Source organism: Canis lupus, chromosome 8 (assembly GCF_048164855.1).
Source record: "Canis lupus baileyi chromosome 8, mCanLup2.hap1, whole genome shotgun sequence".
Lineage (NCBI taxonomy): Eukaryota > Metazoa > Chordata > Mammalia > Carnivora > Canidae > Canis > Canis lupus.
Window position 1 is genome coordinate 64,436,988 of NC_132845.1, and position 15,836 is coordinate 64,452,823.

Sequence of the window (15,836 nt, forward strand, 5' to 3'; positions counted from 1 at the left end):
CATCAGAGTGTGGGGACAGGATGGGCACTAGCTGCCATCCCTGCCTCTGAAAAGCCGTGTCCCCTGAGCTTATCTCGGGGCCCCAGTTAAGTGACAAAGGGCCTGGTTCTAGGTCTAAAGGCCCCAGTTTGCCAATGGGTGACTGTAGCCCCAACAGGCCTCTCTGGCTCCCTCTTCTTCCTCTGTAAAAACAGGTCAAAGGTGACCTCCAAAGTCTGAAGCAAGGCCCATTAGGTCTTCACACTCCGGACTCCCAATAGGGCCGGTGAGAAACATTCCAAATGGAAATTCAAGGTCCCAAGAGCTTCTGTTTCCCACTTTCCACTAACTCAATCAACCAAAGATTGGTCTTTTCTACTGGCAAGTAGAAAAGTGCTAAATTCTACCACAAAATTAGCATTTTCTTTATAGACACGGCCTTTGACTTGCCAGTAACTAGGTAAGCTCCTTTTCTATAAAGGCAGCACAGAGGCTTGGGACGGACCATCACTTCCACACAGTGGCTGCAGGCCCCCGCCATCCTATCCACCCCCTCCCCAAGCATGCAGAGCTCCGAGCCCCGTGGTTTCGGTTGGACAGCTCTGTGAGTGGCGGGTAGCTGTACCCAAGAAACTTGGCATGTGTGTCCATCAGCTGTCCCTGTTCGGAGCCCAGTAGAACAAACTAATTGCAAGAAGCCTAGAGCAGGAGGTGGTCAATATGATGTATTGTACAAATAAATGCCTGTCAACTGCCAGGCAATTGAAGTATAATTAAAATTATGAGTAATTTACTAAATCAGAGTGAATAGAACAAAGACACTATGTTTAAATATAGATTTGCATTCCAAATTAAATGTTTCACCTGTAAACCCCCTTTTTTCCCAGTAATTTGTTTAAAAATGCAAACACCGTCTGTAATTTCAAGGCTGCTGACCCACTTAAATGTCTCCTCCATAGAAACTGTCAGGTTTGATTTTTCCTGGTAGGATAATCAATCTCTGCCTTTCACAAGGTCCAGTGCTATTTGAAATCTAAGGATTTGAGCGTGTGTTCTAGACAGTGGCAGTATTGTGTTCACACTGAATGTAGCTCATAATAGACATCAGCATTTCTGAATTGGTCACAACACTTCAGCTGGTTGCTCTGAAACTTCCAGTGGCTCATATAGCCTGTCATGCAAGTGCAGTCCCCCTTGTGTGGCTGTAGACTTCCCTAAGTGGATTTTGAGGCCATTTTTTTTTTTAGCAAAAAAAAAAAAAAAATCTTAGCAATAAATCATATCATGCACATTGTTGGACTTAGCAGAGGGTGGACTCGATGCTGTAATAGAAGCCTTACTAAGAAGAGCGTGACCGCTGCCTGGACAGAAGGGAGTAGGCAGCATGGCCTCTTCAGGACGTATTTAGGGTTTTTACCTTCTCTCACATAGACTCCATCATGCACAGAAGACCAGCTCATGTGTAGGGTGCCGAGCACCCAAAGGTGGACAAGACAGACTCCAGGCCTTACAGAACTTCTGTTTCCGGCGTTGAGCCCTATGATGCATTGATGGGAAGACAGTGGAGGGGGAGCAATTAGCCCTGGCCAGGGGAGCTGGGAGGGACTTTTGACTGGGTTTTGTAGGATGAATGCTCCCACACACATATCCCAGGTAAAAGGCAGAGACAGGCATCTGGGGATCACCCAGAGCTGTCACAAAGTCCCAGAGGTGTGACAGCCCCTGAGACTCAGCACCAGGCATCAAAGGGAGGCATGTTGGAGCCAGATTTTCTAGGGCCTCCTGCACTCAAGCATCTCTGGGCAGATGGCCAGTCCAGGATGAAAGTCACTGTAAATCGGGTGATCTTGGACATCAGCAAATCCAGCTCACTCCCACAAGCACTGAGTGAGCATCTGCCGTGACCAAAGCCTCTCACAGATGCTGCAGGGAAATAGAAACAAAAAAACACAGACATGGCCTTGCCTTTGGTCAGCGTGGAATCAGAAACAGCGTGGAATCAGGCACAGTATGGCCAGGGCCAAGGGCTTGGATAACAGGTCTGTGGCTTGAAGAGAACTTTCTGTTTAGTCACAGGAGGCTCTAGAGACAATCTGGCCAGATTTCCACTCACCATGGTTACAGAGCTGAGCCTGGGAGGGTGAGCCACCAGCTGAATCCCACACTGCAAGGAGCCAGAACTTGAATCCAGAGCCTAAACATGGCCCATGGCTTCTAGAACTCTCTGTGTGGCACATGGAGCTGCCCTACAGACACCTCCCAGGACATCCAGAGTCTTTCACAAAGGACAGATGGGCTTACTCCAAATTCTAGGAATGGAAAGTGTGGTTAAGCCCAATTCTGAGTCCCATGCAGGCAGGTCCCAGAATCTCTGTGGAGCCTCTTCTGCTTGCACCTCGAAATCAATCTCTCCTCTTTGGCTAGAAACTTTCATGAGCCCAGGATCCGTGGCCTTGGCCCTTCCCCTGTACCCGCTGGCCCCAGAATGTATATGGAGTGTCTGCTGCCTATTTGCAGAAACCCGTTTGGTCCCCAGTGACCAAACTCCCAACTTCCTGCTTGTTAATTGTGGTGAGTTAAACCTCAGCTTCTCTCTGTGTGAAGAGCGAATTACCCTCAAGCCATCAAATCTCAGGCCTCTGCCTCTACAGAGTCAGGCCCTGGGGCTTCACAGCCTTCCTACGGGGGGTCCGACTATACTGTGAGGGAGGCTGCGGAGGTGACCCAGTGGTGACATTGCTGTGCTGGTACTTAAATAGACCCAGCCGCTCAAGGGTCCTCTGCCCACTGGCCTCTTCATCTCATGGATTCAGGTCAGCTCAGGTCCCAGGGAAGGAACTGCAGTGTGTCTCATCATTGCTGCCCAAACCCCTGCCATTGCCTCCTTGCTCCACTCGAGCACAGTGCCTGGGGGTGCTCAGCCAGGATGGCCCGAGACTCCCAGCGTACCCAGGAAGGCTGGATGTGGACAGGAGACATCCACGTATGGTACCCCCTGAGCTCCCATGGTGCATGTGGTGTGAGCAGACACATACCAGCAGGGGCTCTTCTGCCTGGTTACCCATCCTTGCTGCTGGGAAACACCAGGGCTCCAAGCTCTCCCGGTTCCCCACGGCCACATCCGGGCACCGAGCCACCATCCCAAGGGACAGAGGCACTGGGATCTGAGGAGCATGTCACTCTGCCCTCCTGGCGGGAGGTCACTTCCCATACCCTTTCTGTAAAATTTAAATGATAGGACGAAGAGAAACCAATTCTTACACATCAATTTTTTCCAACTTTTCCATGCACCGTATTTCTTGAAGAAGGGGGTTAAATAAGCTATTGCAATGCTGTAATAGCCATGTTTTAAGGATGCCTTGTGGGATTAGGATTTTCATTCTCCACTGTGGCCAGTCAGAAAACCAGGCTTAGAGCTGAGGTGGCCAATTGCCTCGACCACCCTGTCTTCTTATGAAGAGACGAGCGTGTATGCACGTTGTGTATGCACACAGTCCCCGCATGATCCACGTCTGCGGGAGGCACACCCACTGACACCATATCTGGCACCAATCAGCAATAATGCTGAAGGGCCCCTACCTCCTTAGAACCAGTGTTCAAAGCAGGGTTTGAGGGACCTAAAAGCTGTTCTGAGGGCAGCTCTGTGAGTGCTGCAGGGAGTAGTTTGAACACAAACCCTGTCACCAACAGCCCGTGTAAGGGAGGGTCTGGCATACTACAGTCTGTGGGTGGGGGCACACCCCGGATACGAGGGACGCAAGGGTACACCCTCACAGTCATACGCCAGGCCTCTCAAACACTAAGGTTTCATCAAAGTTGGTAGAAAGGGGGAAATTTAATAAAATAGTAAAATGCATAAGAGAACCCCAGCCTGTCACTTACTCCCCAGACTAGGCTTCACCACCAGTTCTCACCTCCTTTCTCTACCTGGAGAAGGCACCAGATCCCACGGGCTAAAGGCTTGGTCCCCAAGGCTGCCCCCCCACTTCAGACGCCAATCATGAGTATTGTTGTCACCTGTGCTTCTGACCAACTGGCTGTAAATCAGAAATTCCTACGGCCCCCTCCCTGGGCTTGACCAATATGTCACAGCAGCTCACAGAATCAGAGAAACATCTTATTGATGAGATCAGGTTCATTATGAAAGGATATAGCTCATAATGAACAGGAACAGCCAGATGGACGAGATGCACAGGACAAGGTATGGGGGGTTTCCAGGTGTGCCCCTCTCCCTGCATCTCCATGTTTTCACCGACACGGAAGTTCTTCGGATCCCGTCCTCCAGGGTTTTGTGGGGGCTCATTACACAGGCATGACTGATTAAAGTATTGGTCATTGGCCATCGAATGAACCTCCAGCACCTCTCCCCTCCCCAGAAGTCAGGGTGGGACCTTCTGATCACAAGGTTGGTTCTCCTGGAGGCCAGCCCATATCCTTAGGTGACATCTAAATGTCACTCATTAACATGACAAGAGACACCTTTGCCACTCTGGACCAAAGACGTGTATAGAAAAATATCTTGCTCATCTGAGCGACTACCTAGATATTCTTCTGATAAGTCACAACATCTCAATGCATCGCTGCAGCCTCTGCTTCCATGCTCACGTGAAGCTCTCCCTGTGGGTGTGTCCAAACTTCCCTCCTCTTAGAAGGACCTTTGGGTGTTCTTATTGCCTCAGTATTTGTCAAATGATTGCTGGATACTAAGTTGCTTCTCAAAATATGCTTTGTCTTCATCTATAGCAACTGATAATGTGGAACTTCATCAAAGTTGGTAGAAACTTGGACTCCCTGTCTGAATTAGCTATTAAAATACCTTGTTCATGTTCATCTGTCCAAAGTTTGCCAATACATTTGCAAACAGCTTTGCCATTAGTGACCTCCAAGCTTGAAGGTAGTCCTGTTGTTTTGGGGTGTCATTGAAAAGACCCAGAGAGACTTTCTTTTGGGGCTTACTGAGGGATTGGCAGCCTAAGCATGTATTTGCTCAGGATTGCATATATGCAAACATCTATGGCGGGTAGATTTCTAGAAGTGTGTAATTGCAAGTGCATTGAAAACTTTGATAAATAAAACCAAATTTCCCTCCAAAAAAGAAACCAGCCATTTGATTAGGGCCCTCCCTACTACATTGTGACCTCCTAACTGCATCACTTCCAGAGACCCTGTTTCCATATAAGGTGGCATCCAAGGGTACTGGGGGTTAGGACACCAACATTATTTTTATAGGGGACACAGTTCAACCCACAACAAGGGGGGTTTTCTGCAACAAAGCTGTGGCCTCTACTGTGGGACCAGGACAGAGTTTACTAAGGCGCTGGGGGCACCCTAGAGACCACAGGATAGGAGTCTCAGGAAATTCAGTGTGCATCTCTGTCTCTGGACAAGCTTCATGACCCTGCTGGCACCAGGGTGCCAGGCATGCACTTTGCTCATCTGTCTGGTCACAGCCTTGATGGTTCTTGTCCTTATTTGCTGAGTATCCCAGGGGAGAAAGGGGTCCCAGACACCCTGACCCCTGACTGGCACTATGGTGGCTGCAGCCTTCCCCAAACTCATTAATCAACAGAAATTGACAAGAGGGAGAATGTGGGCTGGGCATCCCGGTGAGCGGGATGAGCATCCCATCGTGGGTTAAATTCTGAGCCTCAGGGCCTGTCTTACCACTGTTCATGTTCCACAGGGTATCTAAACATCGAATGAGCACTTACCCTACCCTACCCTAGGCCCTGTGTATGCCAGCCGACATGGGAGGGGCCACAGGGGTTCCCGCTTAGGTCTGAGTCATGGCAGAGTGGGGGTGACCTGGTGTGCAGAGTAGTAAGTGGGCTGCCACGAGCCTGGGTAGCCATCAGACACAGTGTGGGGCCAGCCAGTGGATGATGCAGAACCAGCCCATATGCATAGTTCCCCTTGAGTTCTGGGTTCACCAGGCAAGGGCAGCTTCCTCACCCATCTGCGACCTGGGCCATAATGCCCTGCCTTAGCCCGGGGCTCATACAAATATTCGGGCTGCACATGGGATAAGATGCCCAGTGCCCACACACAGGCGCCAGAAAACCCAGGCTCTCAAAACCTGACCCTCTACCTGGAGCTCCCTGCACTCCTCTTCATGAACATGGCACCTACCTTTTTGTCTGCAACCAAGAACCACCTGTTGGTCTGCAACCAAGAACCACTGACTTCCTCCGCCGTTGGCTGATTCAACTTGAAGCAGAGGTGGCCATGCCCCGTGGGCTGACCATTACATTATTTGCAGCCTCCTAGAGATGAGAGCCTGAACGGCCTTCTTCAGGGATACCGGATCTACTACCGGGAGCTGGAGTCAGAGGCATCCGCAGCCACTGTGTCCAAGACACTCAAAACCCCTTCGGCTTTACGGGCCGAGCTCACAGGTGAGACGCTTTCCCCATCCATCCTTGCACAGGCACCACGCTGCGCACCCAGGAGAGCAACCTCTGTGCATGTTCATTACCTACAAGGCATGGTGGGAAATGCCCTGGAGGGTCAGAGGAGATGTGGCTTGCCTCCAGTGAGCATAGCCACTGGAGTGGACAGGTCTCTGGGGAAGCCCAGGCATGCACAGAGAGATGGTGGCCCATAGAGGGCTCCTGCGCTTTGGTGGCTTCCACCCAGTGCAGAGATCAGGGGAGGCTTCACAGTGGAGGAGGAACCATTTGAAATAGGTTGTCAAGGGGAAGGGATTTCACCGAGGACACAGGGAAGGTGTGATTTACAAGGCCTGGGAAAGCTAAATGGTCTAGAGATGGGGAGAGCCAAGGGGTTCCTGGATGGAGCCAGCGAGGAGCACCTGCCTGCATGAGGCTGGTGGGGGCGTGCAGGGAGGGAGGAGACAAGCCAGGCCCTCCAGGGTCATCATGTTGCTGCACCAAGTGGAGCAGTGGACAGAGGACCAAGGGAATGGACAGAGGCCGTCAGTGCCGGCTGCACTGATGGGGTCAAGTCAGGGGGCTCCCCGGCCTCTTGGCGCATACACAGCCCTCATGTGGAGTGGTGGCTCCTCTTACCCAGAACGATCCACCTGCTTAGCCATGCTCTCCAGTCCCCCTGGCTCAGGTATGACTCGGATACCACAGCAGCTGAGGCAGCTTCCAGAACTTCTGGAAAGGCCACTGGCTCTCCCCCATCCTCCTCTCTCAGGAGGTCAGAGGGCATCCCCCAAACTGTCACAGAAGATCTTTCTTACCCCTCAACATCCTTGTAGCTTCAGAATGTGTGGCTCAGGGACCACATCCCTGTTCTCGGCTACCTGGCACCCCAGAGCAGGCTGTGCCTTGGGCCTGCTGGGGCCACGGGGCCGCAGACCGGCAGCAGCCACACCCTGCCTATCCCAGGAGTGGTGCTCTTTTGTGGCTCGTTTGTCTCCCATGCTCTTGGCCACACACCCCATCCCCACCCCCAGGAATTCCATGCTGAGAGCCTGACAGTATTTCCCTGGGCTTTGTAGTGAAATCGTAACAACAAAGTGAGAGGACCCAGGATGCGGTTAGGTCCATACACCTGGCCTCAGGCGCACTTTGTGGCTGGCTCACCCCCATCAGAGTAGGGCTCTTACCTGAGCACAGGTAAGCCAACAGCTGTGCCTGCTGCCTGCCGCAGGGTATCTGGAAAAGTTACCGCTCTGGGGGAAACCCATTTCTTGTCTTCTTTAGTGTTACTTGCGTTATGTGCCAGATAACTAGTGTGATCCACTCCGTCAGAGGGTGAGCATGGGCCCCACCTGTCGCGGGCCGGGCTGCCCGGCTGTCTCGGGAAGCAGCACAGGAAGCCCAGAGAGCTAATGGAAAGTGTAGAGGCTGCGGTGTGGACAGGCAGCGGTTTCCGAGCCAGGCGCCAGCCCTCCGTTCCTGCAGACATCATTTGCAGTAACTGTTCCCTGCGTGCTAACTGCCTTTCTGCTTTGCTTACCCCTAATAGCCCAAAGCAGCTTCAAGACCGTGAACAGCAGCTCCACGTTAACGACATATGAATTAACACGTAAGTGCGCGCCGCCTTCAGCGGGAGGCGCCGTGACCGCGGGGCAGGCTGGGGCCGGCGCCAATTGGCCTCTCAGTGGACCAAGTGAAAAGCAGCTTGGATTAATGGCTCTAATTTCTGGAACTCCCCCTTTCTAACGATGCTCCTCAACGCACCAAAACCATCAGGGAGACAGGAAAGGAAACTTCTAGAAGCAGAGGCTGGGAAGGGGTTTTCCTGACAGCTGACATTAGAATTTGGGAAAGTCCGAAGGAGCCAGATTGCCTGTCTGGTTCCCTTCTGCTTTTTCCTTTTACTCTTTATTTAATTGTGTTAGAACATGCATAAAATTTACCATTGTAGCCATTTCTGAACATGCAATTCAGGAGCATTAAGCCCGATCGTGCTGCTGTGCCACCATCAGAGGCCACGTTCGGGGCCCTCCCCTCCTCCCAGGTGCGGCGCGGTCCCCGCTAAGCCCTCACACCCTCCTGCACCCAGCCCCTGGCGCCCACCGTCTCCTTTCTGTCCCTGTGCCTGAGGCCTCCAGGGACTGCACGCAATGCCTGTGCTGCCGTGTCTGGCTGCTTCCCCTTCGAGCTTCATCCCTGGGGGGTGCAGACGGGAAACCCTTCCTCTTCAAGGCTGAGTAGCACCCCACGGCATGCACTCACCCCACGTTGGCTGCCCGTTCATCGTCCCTTGCCTCTGACCATGGCACGCTGCTTGTCCTCGCATTCCTGGTCCTCAAAGGGCTCCATGGTCCAAATGCAGGGCTAAGGGGGCTCCACAGTGTGACTCCCTTCCATGTGGCGAACTTTCCAGGACTGGAACGTGAACAAAGGAAGGGAGGGAGAGGAGCTGGCCCTTCCCAAGGCCCTACTATGTGCGGGCACTCTTGCAGGGCTTGCCAGCACCATCCCCTTGCATCCCCTTGCATCCCCAGCAGTGCTGGGTAGCTGGCCCCGCCCTTGGGGCCAGGGTGGGAAGCACACCAGCCATCTTCAGCTCCACACTACTCCCCCAAACATGGCTCTACCGTCCCATGTCCCCATCCAGCCACCACTCCACCCATCACCTTGTCTCCTGCGACGTTCCTGATGCAGAAGCAGCTTAGAGAGTCAGAAGCCTGGGTTCCAGAGATGAGGCTTCCCTGGCTGGACCTCACTCCCGGCTTTACAGTCAGGTCATGAAGAAGGAGAGGGACCTGACCACGACAGTGTCCATGTCCACCCTGGCTTGTCTCAGTTGACACTGAGGAGCCGCACAGTCCCGGATGGGCACTGACAGGCCAAGCCGTTGCATGCACCCCGGAAGGCAGCCCAGCTTCAGCAAGGCTGAGAGGAGGAGAGGGACAGTCCCTGCCCCACTCTGCGGGCACATCCCAAAGCCAGCGGGGGCAGGAACCTGTGTTCCCATTCACTGAACCTCTGCTAACCAGTGGTTCCCTGGGAGGCAACATCTGAAGCCTGGCATGAGTCACCATTCGCTCAGGGGGCCACACCTGGGCAGCGCCCCCTCCCCTGCAAGCCAAGCAATGATGAAGCAATATTAACCAGCAGGAGAACCTTCCAGAATGTTTAGGTTCCACAATCAGCTACTTTCACCCTATCTCTCGTGCTTGGCCTGTGTAACCCTATATACATGGCTTCACACGCCCTTGTGTTCCCAGGACGCAGTTGTTAAAAACTCAGAGGCGTTTACGTTGCCGGGATATTTCCCCCTTAAATGCTGGAATCTTTCTCCATCTGTTCTTATGGAAAGAGTCCGGACCAAAGGCAAGCCTGCATCAGGTTGTGGCGCCTCCATTCTTCCCTCTGGGACAGGGCCTTGCTGCCACCTTTATCCTGAGCGCAGAGTGGGACAGGTCTGCTGCTTAGCACCGTGGCTGTTACTCCGGGGCCAGGGAAGGAGGAGGCCACTCCGCAGGCCCCTGGGGATCCCCCACGGCCTGCCCCGGGGTTCCTGGGCAGACATGGACCCCCTCCGTGTGGTTCCAAGGCAGGGAGGTGGTTCTGGGCCAGCTGACCCTGTCTCCTTCCGCCTGTAGATCTGAAGAAATACCGGCGCTACGAGGTCATCCTGACAGCCTACAACATCATCGGCGAGAGCCCGGCTAGCGCGCCTGTGGAGGTGTTCGTTGGCGAGGCCGGTAAGCTCCGGGCAGGGGTGCCCTCCGGAAGGCCCGGTCTGGCACTCTCAGGGCTCAAGCAGTGTGCCCGTGTTGAGGTGCTGGCGGGCCAGGAGGTTCCAGGTCACTACTGGGAAGGACGGGATCTGCCAAAGGCTGGGCCATCCTGGCAGCCAGAGGAAGCCGTCCAGTCTTGCTTTTAGACCAGAAGGTTTATTTAAAACCCGGAGCCCTTGTGAGTACCAGGACGTGCTCCAGGAGAGAAGCTGCTGCTTCCACGGGATTCTGGGCATGTGGGGACCTTGGCATCTGCCGGGGATGTTTGTGCTCAGTCTCCCATGGTCCCTGGCAGGGCCACAGCAGTGGCCCAGCACCCACGTCAGCCTGACCTCCTGATAATGGCCCCTTCTCGGGTCTCTGAAAGCCCATATGGATCATTGCTTACACCCCTTTTAGATAAGATGCGACCCCTGAGTTTGTTTCCAGGCCTGTCCCTTCTCTGGAGGCTCACAGAGAGACGTCATGTCGTGTTGAGAGCAGATCGGGCTCCCTTCTCGCCTGAGGGCCCTGCCCACTCCCCTCTGCCTCTGCCGGGGTCCTGCTTGCATCAGCTGGGGCAGTCGGGAGCGTGCTTCAGGCCAGGAGCCAGCGGAATTCCCTCTGAGGACAGAATCCCAGACTTGCCGGAGATGGAGGTTCGGCCGCTGGGCCAGCCTGCAGAAACGAGTCAGGTGACCTTTTGAAACTTAGAGACGTTACTGTTAGAAACCAAATGACACTCCTGGGGGCGTAACTTAGCAAGATTTTTCTAGAATGGTCAAGCGACATTTGCACCAAGTGAGAATGAGCGAATTGAGATGTGTGGAGCGTAGCTTCTGTTGGTGTCTCTGTACGTTTGTCCCCAGGGGTTAGTCAGGGCCTGTGGGGTGGGGGCTGGGCAGACGCACCTTGCCTCAGAGAGGAGCCCACCGAGGCCGACCGAGCAGCAGCATGGGCTGGGAGGGGACGTGGCACACATTTCCTGGAAGGGCAGGGCTCCAGTCCTATCTGGCATCTAGGCCCAGGTTGGCCACCACAGGGGTGGGTTGAGGGGGGGCACCCAGCCGGCTGGCTGGAACCCACAGCACTTGCACGGCCCGGCAGTGGCCTACTCTCAAGGCCTCCGGTACTGGAGGCAGAGCCAGAGTCCTGAGTCCCAGGGGTGAGGGCAGATGTTCAGAGGAAAGGACTAGAGCCAGGGAGGCCCCAGGAGCCTGTCAGCCAGCCAGGTCGCCATGGGCCTAAAGCCCAGCTGCACGCTCCTTGCCGCGTTAGCAGGTCGGTGGTCTCTGGGTAAAATGCCTGCAGTGTGAAGTCTGCCGTCCCCAACACCCCGAAGCACCGCTGTCAGGCCCCACATGGGCAGAGCTCCCCCTTCCCAGAGAGAGGCCCCGTGGCCACCAGCTGTCCCCCCTCCCCGTCCCTCTTCCCCGGTGCCACAGCCCCGAAGTGACCCTGTGAATCTCCAGTTCTGAACATCCCGCCGTATTTGTGCTCTTGTGCTGGCTGCTTTCACGAACACGTTTTTGAGGTTCAGAGTGCGTGTCCACCCCTCGTCCCTTCTCACGGGTGCTGGGGAGCATTCCGCTGTAGGCATGCACCACGTTTTGTTTCTCTCCATCCATGGATGGACACTTGGCTTGTCCCCGCCATCCCAGTTCTGTGAGGAGAGGCACTGGGCATTCTCTAGCAGCGCTGAGCTGACATCACATCCGAGCAGACAGGAGGCTCCATGGAGGCTGCAGCCAGGGCTGGGGGGGGTGGGGGGGGGGAGCCAGGCAGGCCCTGAGGCCAGGTGCTGGCTCCTCCTGCTCCCCGGGGCCCCTCATCACCCTGCCTTCTCGGGGAGGGGTCCACTCCCCAGCTCTTCCCTAGAGGCCCTCCTCAGGGCCCGCCTCCCCCTGGCACGCACCTGCTCCACATGCTGTCTCCCCACATCTCCCACCATCAGCCTCCTGGGTCCTATAACCCCCAGAAGGGAAAGGGGGCCCTACCCATCCAGCCTGGACTCCTGGACCATCTGACCCGATGCACTCTCTCTGAGGAGCCAGCTGTGTCGCTCAGTGCACCTGCAGGAGGTGCTAAGAAGTGCTTTTAAAGTCTCCTGAGCAGTCTTGTACTCAAAGTGCGTGGAACACTGCTCACCCTCGTACCCCAGTTCCTCCTGTCCCGGCCCAGGACCCAACTCCGGGGGCTTCTTCTCCAGGAAGCTCTCTCTGAGCCCCTCCCCAGGTATATGTCCAGGTGTCTTCCACTGTGCCCAGATCCTCGGGCACTGTGAAAACATCTCTGCCTTTCATTATCGGATGGGACTGTCTGGTCTTCCTCCTCATGGGACCACCACCACTCATCTCAAAATGCTCCTCATCCTGAGCTTAGGACTGGAGGGGACATAAATGCCTTTACTGTCCTGCAAATAGAGGTCCCCAAACACTCCCATGAGGACAAGGCAGGAGAGCAGCTGCAGGATCCTGGGAAGCCCCCAGATGGGATGAGACAAAGTGGGTGGAATTCACATCTCAGAGCAGGTGGGAATAAGTTGGGGGGGGGGACAGAGATGCCTCATCCTGAAGCAAGGTGACAAGTGATGGTGGCATCTGCCCCATGAAAGCTGTGACCCCAGGACCCTTGCTGCCACCCACACACTTGTGCAGTGGGTGTGTCTCTCCATTGAGTGTCCTTCCCAAGCCTCCTACAGTGCCTGGGCAAGGGGGCGGCGGTGCTGGCCAGGATGCAGGAGCACACTTTTGGAAGGCAGGCAGGTGGAATGCTGGCCCTTGAGCCCATAGGCAGCAGCGGGAGCAGGGACCAGAGAAGCCTGCTAAGGGCTAGGATCTGTGCAAAGGGGACTCTCAAAAGAACCACACAGGAAAAATCGGATGCTCATGGCCCTGCAGCTCTGCTCCCCTCACACAACCTCAGATGGGTGCAGGGATGGAGTTAGGGAAGGAACTTGTATGTTGGCTCCTTCCACCAAAATGCGGGTACAGCCTTCCAGTCGAGGACTCAGAGCACCGAGGCAGAGCAGCCCAGGGGACACCAGGAGACGGTGTGTTGTGCACCCTGGGGGAGAAAGGGCGAGACCTGCCTGCCCATGTCAGGTGGACACGGGCACTGATCTGCTCTGGGCCTTGAGATGTAGATCCCAGGAAGGAGCAGGGCCATGGCCCCAGGTGCTAAAATCAGGAAGTCTTTGGTATTTGGGTGGAGAAGACAGGGAAGCAGGCTTCTCAGTGTACATGTTAGCCACTCTGGAGCCGCAGGGGAGTCTGCTATGCGTAGTGGGCTCTCAGTTACTGAGCAAGTCACTTAACCACTCTGGGCCCCAGCCTTGAGGCATCATGGTACATGAGTGCTGTGAGCTAAGTCTAAGGACACTGAGGTCTGCATGCTGACTCTACCTGCCCCTAACACACTTGTCCTGCCCAGAATATGACCGCACAGGGTGGATCAGTATTTGTGAATGACAGATTGAGACCCTGGGTGAGTTACTTGATTCCCCCTGGCCTCATTTGTAAAGCAAGGTGTTTACAGTAGGCCTCTGAGTCTAGCCCAAATATGCAATATTTAAGTCTGTTTCACCTTACAGAGACAAAGTAATTTTGAGGAAATTTCTCATTGAAATTGATATCTGAGCCCAAGCATTAAACTGGTGAAAATTACACATCAGTGTGGACTCCAGTTTACAGGAGATAAAAGCCCAGCCCAAACAGGCTTAAGCTGAAACAATCATTTCTTAACTCAAGTAACAGAAAACTTGAAGATCCTGGGTACAGCTTCAAGTATGGCTGGATCCAGCACCCTAACTGGCTGGTTTGATGTCCCCTCTTGGCTCCACTCTCCTGTCAGTTTGCTCCTATCTTGGGCAGGCTCCTTGTGACGGTGCCCCTGCAACTCCAGGCACCAGAAAGGCAGCTTCCCTTCAACAATGTCTGCAGAGGAAACCCACTGGTTCTCCTGAGTTTGCCTATAGTGACACACCCATCTGCAGACCAGATGCAGTGGCCAATGGCCTGAGGTCCCCAAAGGCAAGTGACAATGTCATCTCTACCTGGGCCATATGAACCAAATGGAAGGGAGGATCCTGGGAGAATTGGTGCTTCCTGCAGCAGTGTGCATGGCAGTGTTTGCCTAGTGGCCAGAGCTGCTTCTGAGAGAGGTGCAGAGACCGTGTATATCTGGACACAGCTGCTGTCCCAGCGGTCCCCAGTGATGTCTCCAGGCCCATCTGTGTGTTCCCAGGTTCCAGGTGTTGCCCACATTCCAGCCTTCAAGCCACGTGCTACTCAAGGATGGGCCTCTACATTCAGGCTAAGGCTACCCTCCTGCCCTGAGACACGGGTGGGCACATCACCACCTCGCGGTGTTTCCAGGCCTCCCAGGCTACTCTGCCCTGGAACAGATTCCGGCTGTGTCGCCTGGAATCCCTGGTCTTGCCTCCCATCTCTGGGAAGATCCCCAGGCTTCCTCAGCCCAGCCTCAGGGCCAACACCTCGGGCCAGGGGCCGGGGCTGCGGGTGAGGAGTAGCGGTCTCCTCCTCTCCAGGCACAGCCTGTGCGTTCCCTCCTCTGTCCGGAACACGTTGTACACACAGCTTTCTGCACTTGCCAACTGTGGTCTGTCTGTGCTCTCTGCTCCACGAATCAGAGAGCCCCTCCAATAGCCCACCCCCGCCCCGACATCCTCGGGACTCTGGATTGCCTGGATCGCTGTGGCAAGGGGTGGGGAGGGAGGGACACAAGCAGATCAGAAAGGAATCTCCTTTCTGAAGCCTGGCGCCCCTGCTCAGAAGCACAGACACCAGAGACAAATGACAGCATGCAGCATCCCAGAGGGTGGGGACCCCCGGGGCCAGGGACCCACAGGAAGTTCCCAGTGGGGAGTCTTCAGCCCCAGCTCCCGTTTGCCCTGTCACCCCTGCCCATTCAAGGAGGATAGACATCTGAGGACCCAGGAGCTCGGAAACCATGAGGGCTTCTAACAAAACATGGCACAGTAGACCTGACTGGCCCCAAACCAAGTCCAAGGCTTTTTATTCTGACTGTTGTTCTGCTTTGACCAGAAACTGACCTCACCCTGAACACTCTGTGGGGGCCAGCGGGGGCAGAGCACTGTTCCCTGCTCGGACGGTGGGGATTGTGGAAGCAGAGACCACCCCACCCACACGCTGCTGCCAGGGAAGGGGCATGACAGCCCCATTCTCACAGAGCAGGGGCTCCTCGTCCCATCGGTGCCTGCCCTGGCCTGCCACCCCAGCTACCCACTCAGGACCTGGCAGCCACTGGATTCTACTCTGCTCCCATCTGCTGCCGACGGCCGCTGCACAGGCCGAGGGCCAAGGGCCAAGGGCTCTGGAGCTGGTGGGCTCTTACCAAGCTGTCTGATGGGTGTTGCTAGAGCCCCTGTGAACTGGGGTGTGATTCCTGAGGCAGCAGGCCCAGGTGCCTCTGTCATAGGGTCATGGTGAAGATTCAGTGAGACTGAGCATGAAAGGTACTTGGCCTAGCGCCTGGCCCAGGGATGCACGGACAGCTGTAGGTCCATCTGCACTTTGGAGGGTTAGGGAGCAGCTCCTGACAGCGTCTAGCGCTGCTCCCCCTCTGAGCCTCGGGCTAGCTCTACAGGCAGAATGTGCTCCCTCTCCCAATTCAAACAGGGCCCATCTACAGAGCCAAGCTGGTCGTGGCAGAGGAGAGGAAAGCCAGTGTA

At 55.1% G+C, this 15,836-nt stretch overlaps 1 protein-coding gene across 18 annotated transcripts in view; it reads left to right on the forward strand.

Annotated features, from left to right (window-relative positions):
- SDK1 (sidekick cell adhesion molecule 1) overlaps positions 1 to 15,836 on the forward strand; it is an 895,654-nt gene that overhangs the window by 821,498 nt on the left and 58,320 nt on the right. For 17 of the 18 annotated variants that reach the window (XM_072836835.1, XM_072836824.1, XM_072836827.1 and 14 more), the window contains 3 exons: positions 6,239 to 6,374; positions 7,918 to 7,977; positions 10,007 to 10,108. In XM_072836835.1, the coding sequence (XP_072692936.1) occupies positions 6,239 to 6,374; positions 7,918 to 7,977; positions 10,007 to 10,108 (298 nt within the window). The remainder of the gene's footprint in view (positions 1 to 6,238; positions 6,375 to 7,917; positions 7,978 to 10,006; positions 10,109 to 15,836) is intronic. The other variant, XM_072836825.1, reaches the window with a different exon arrangement.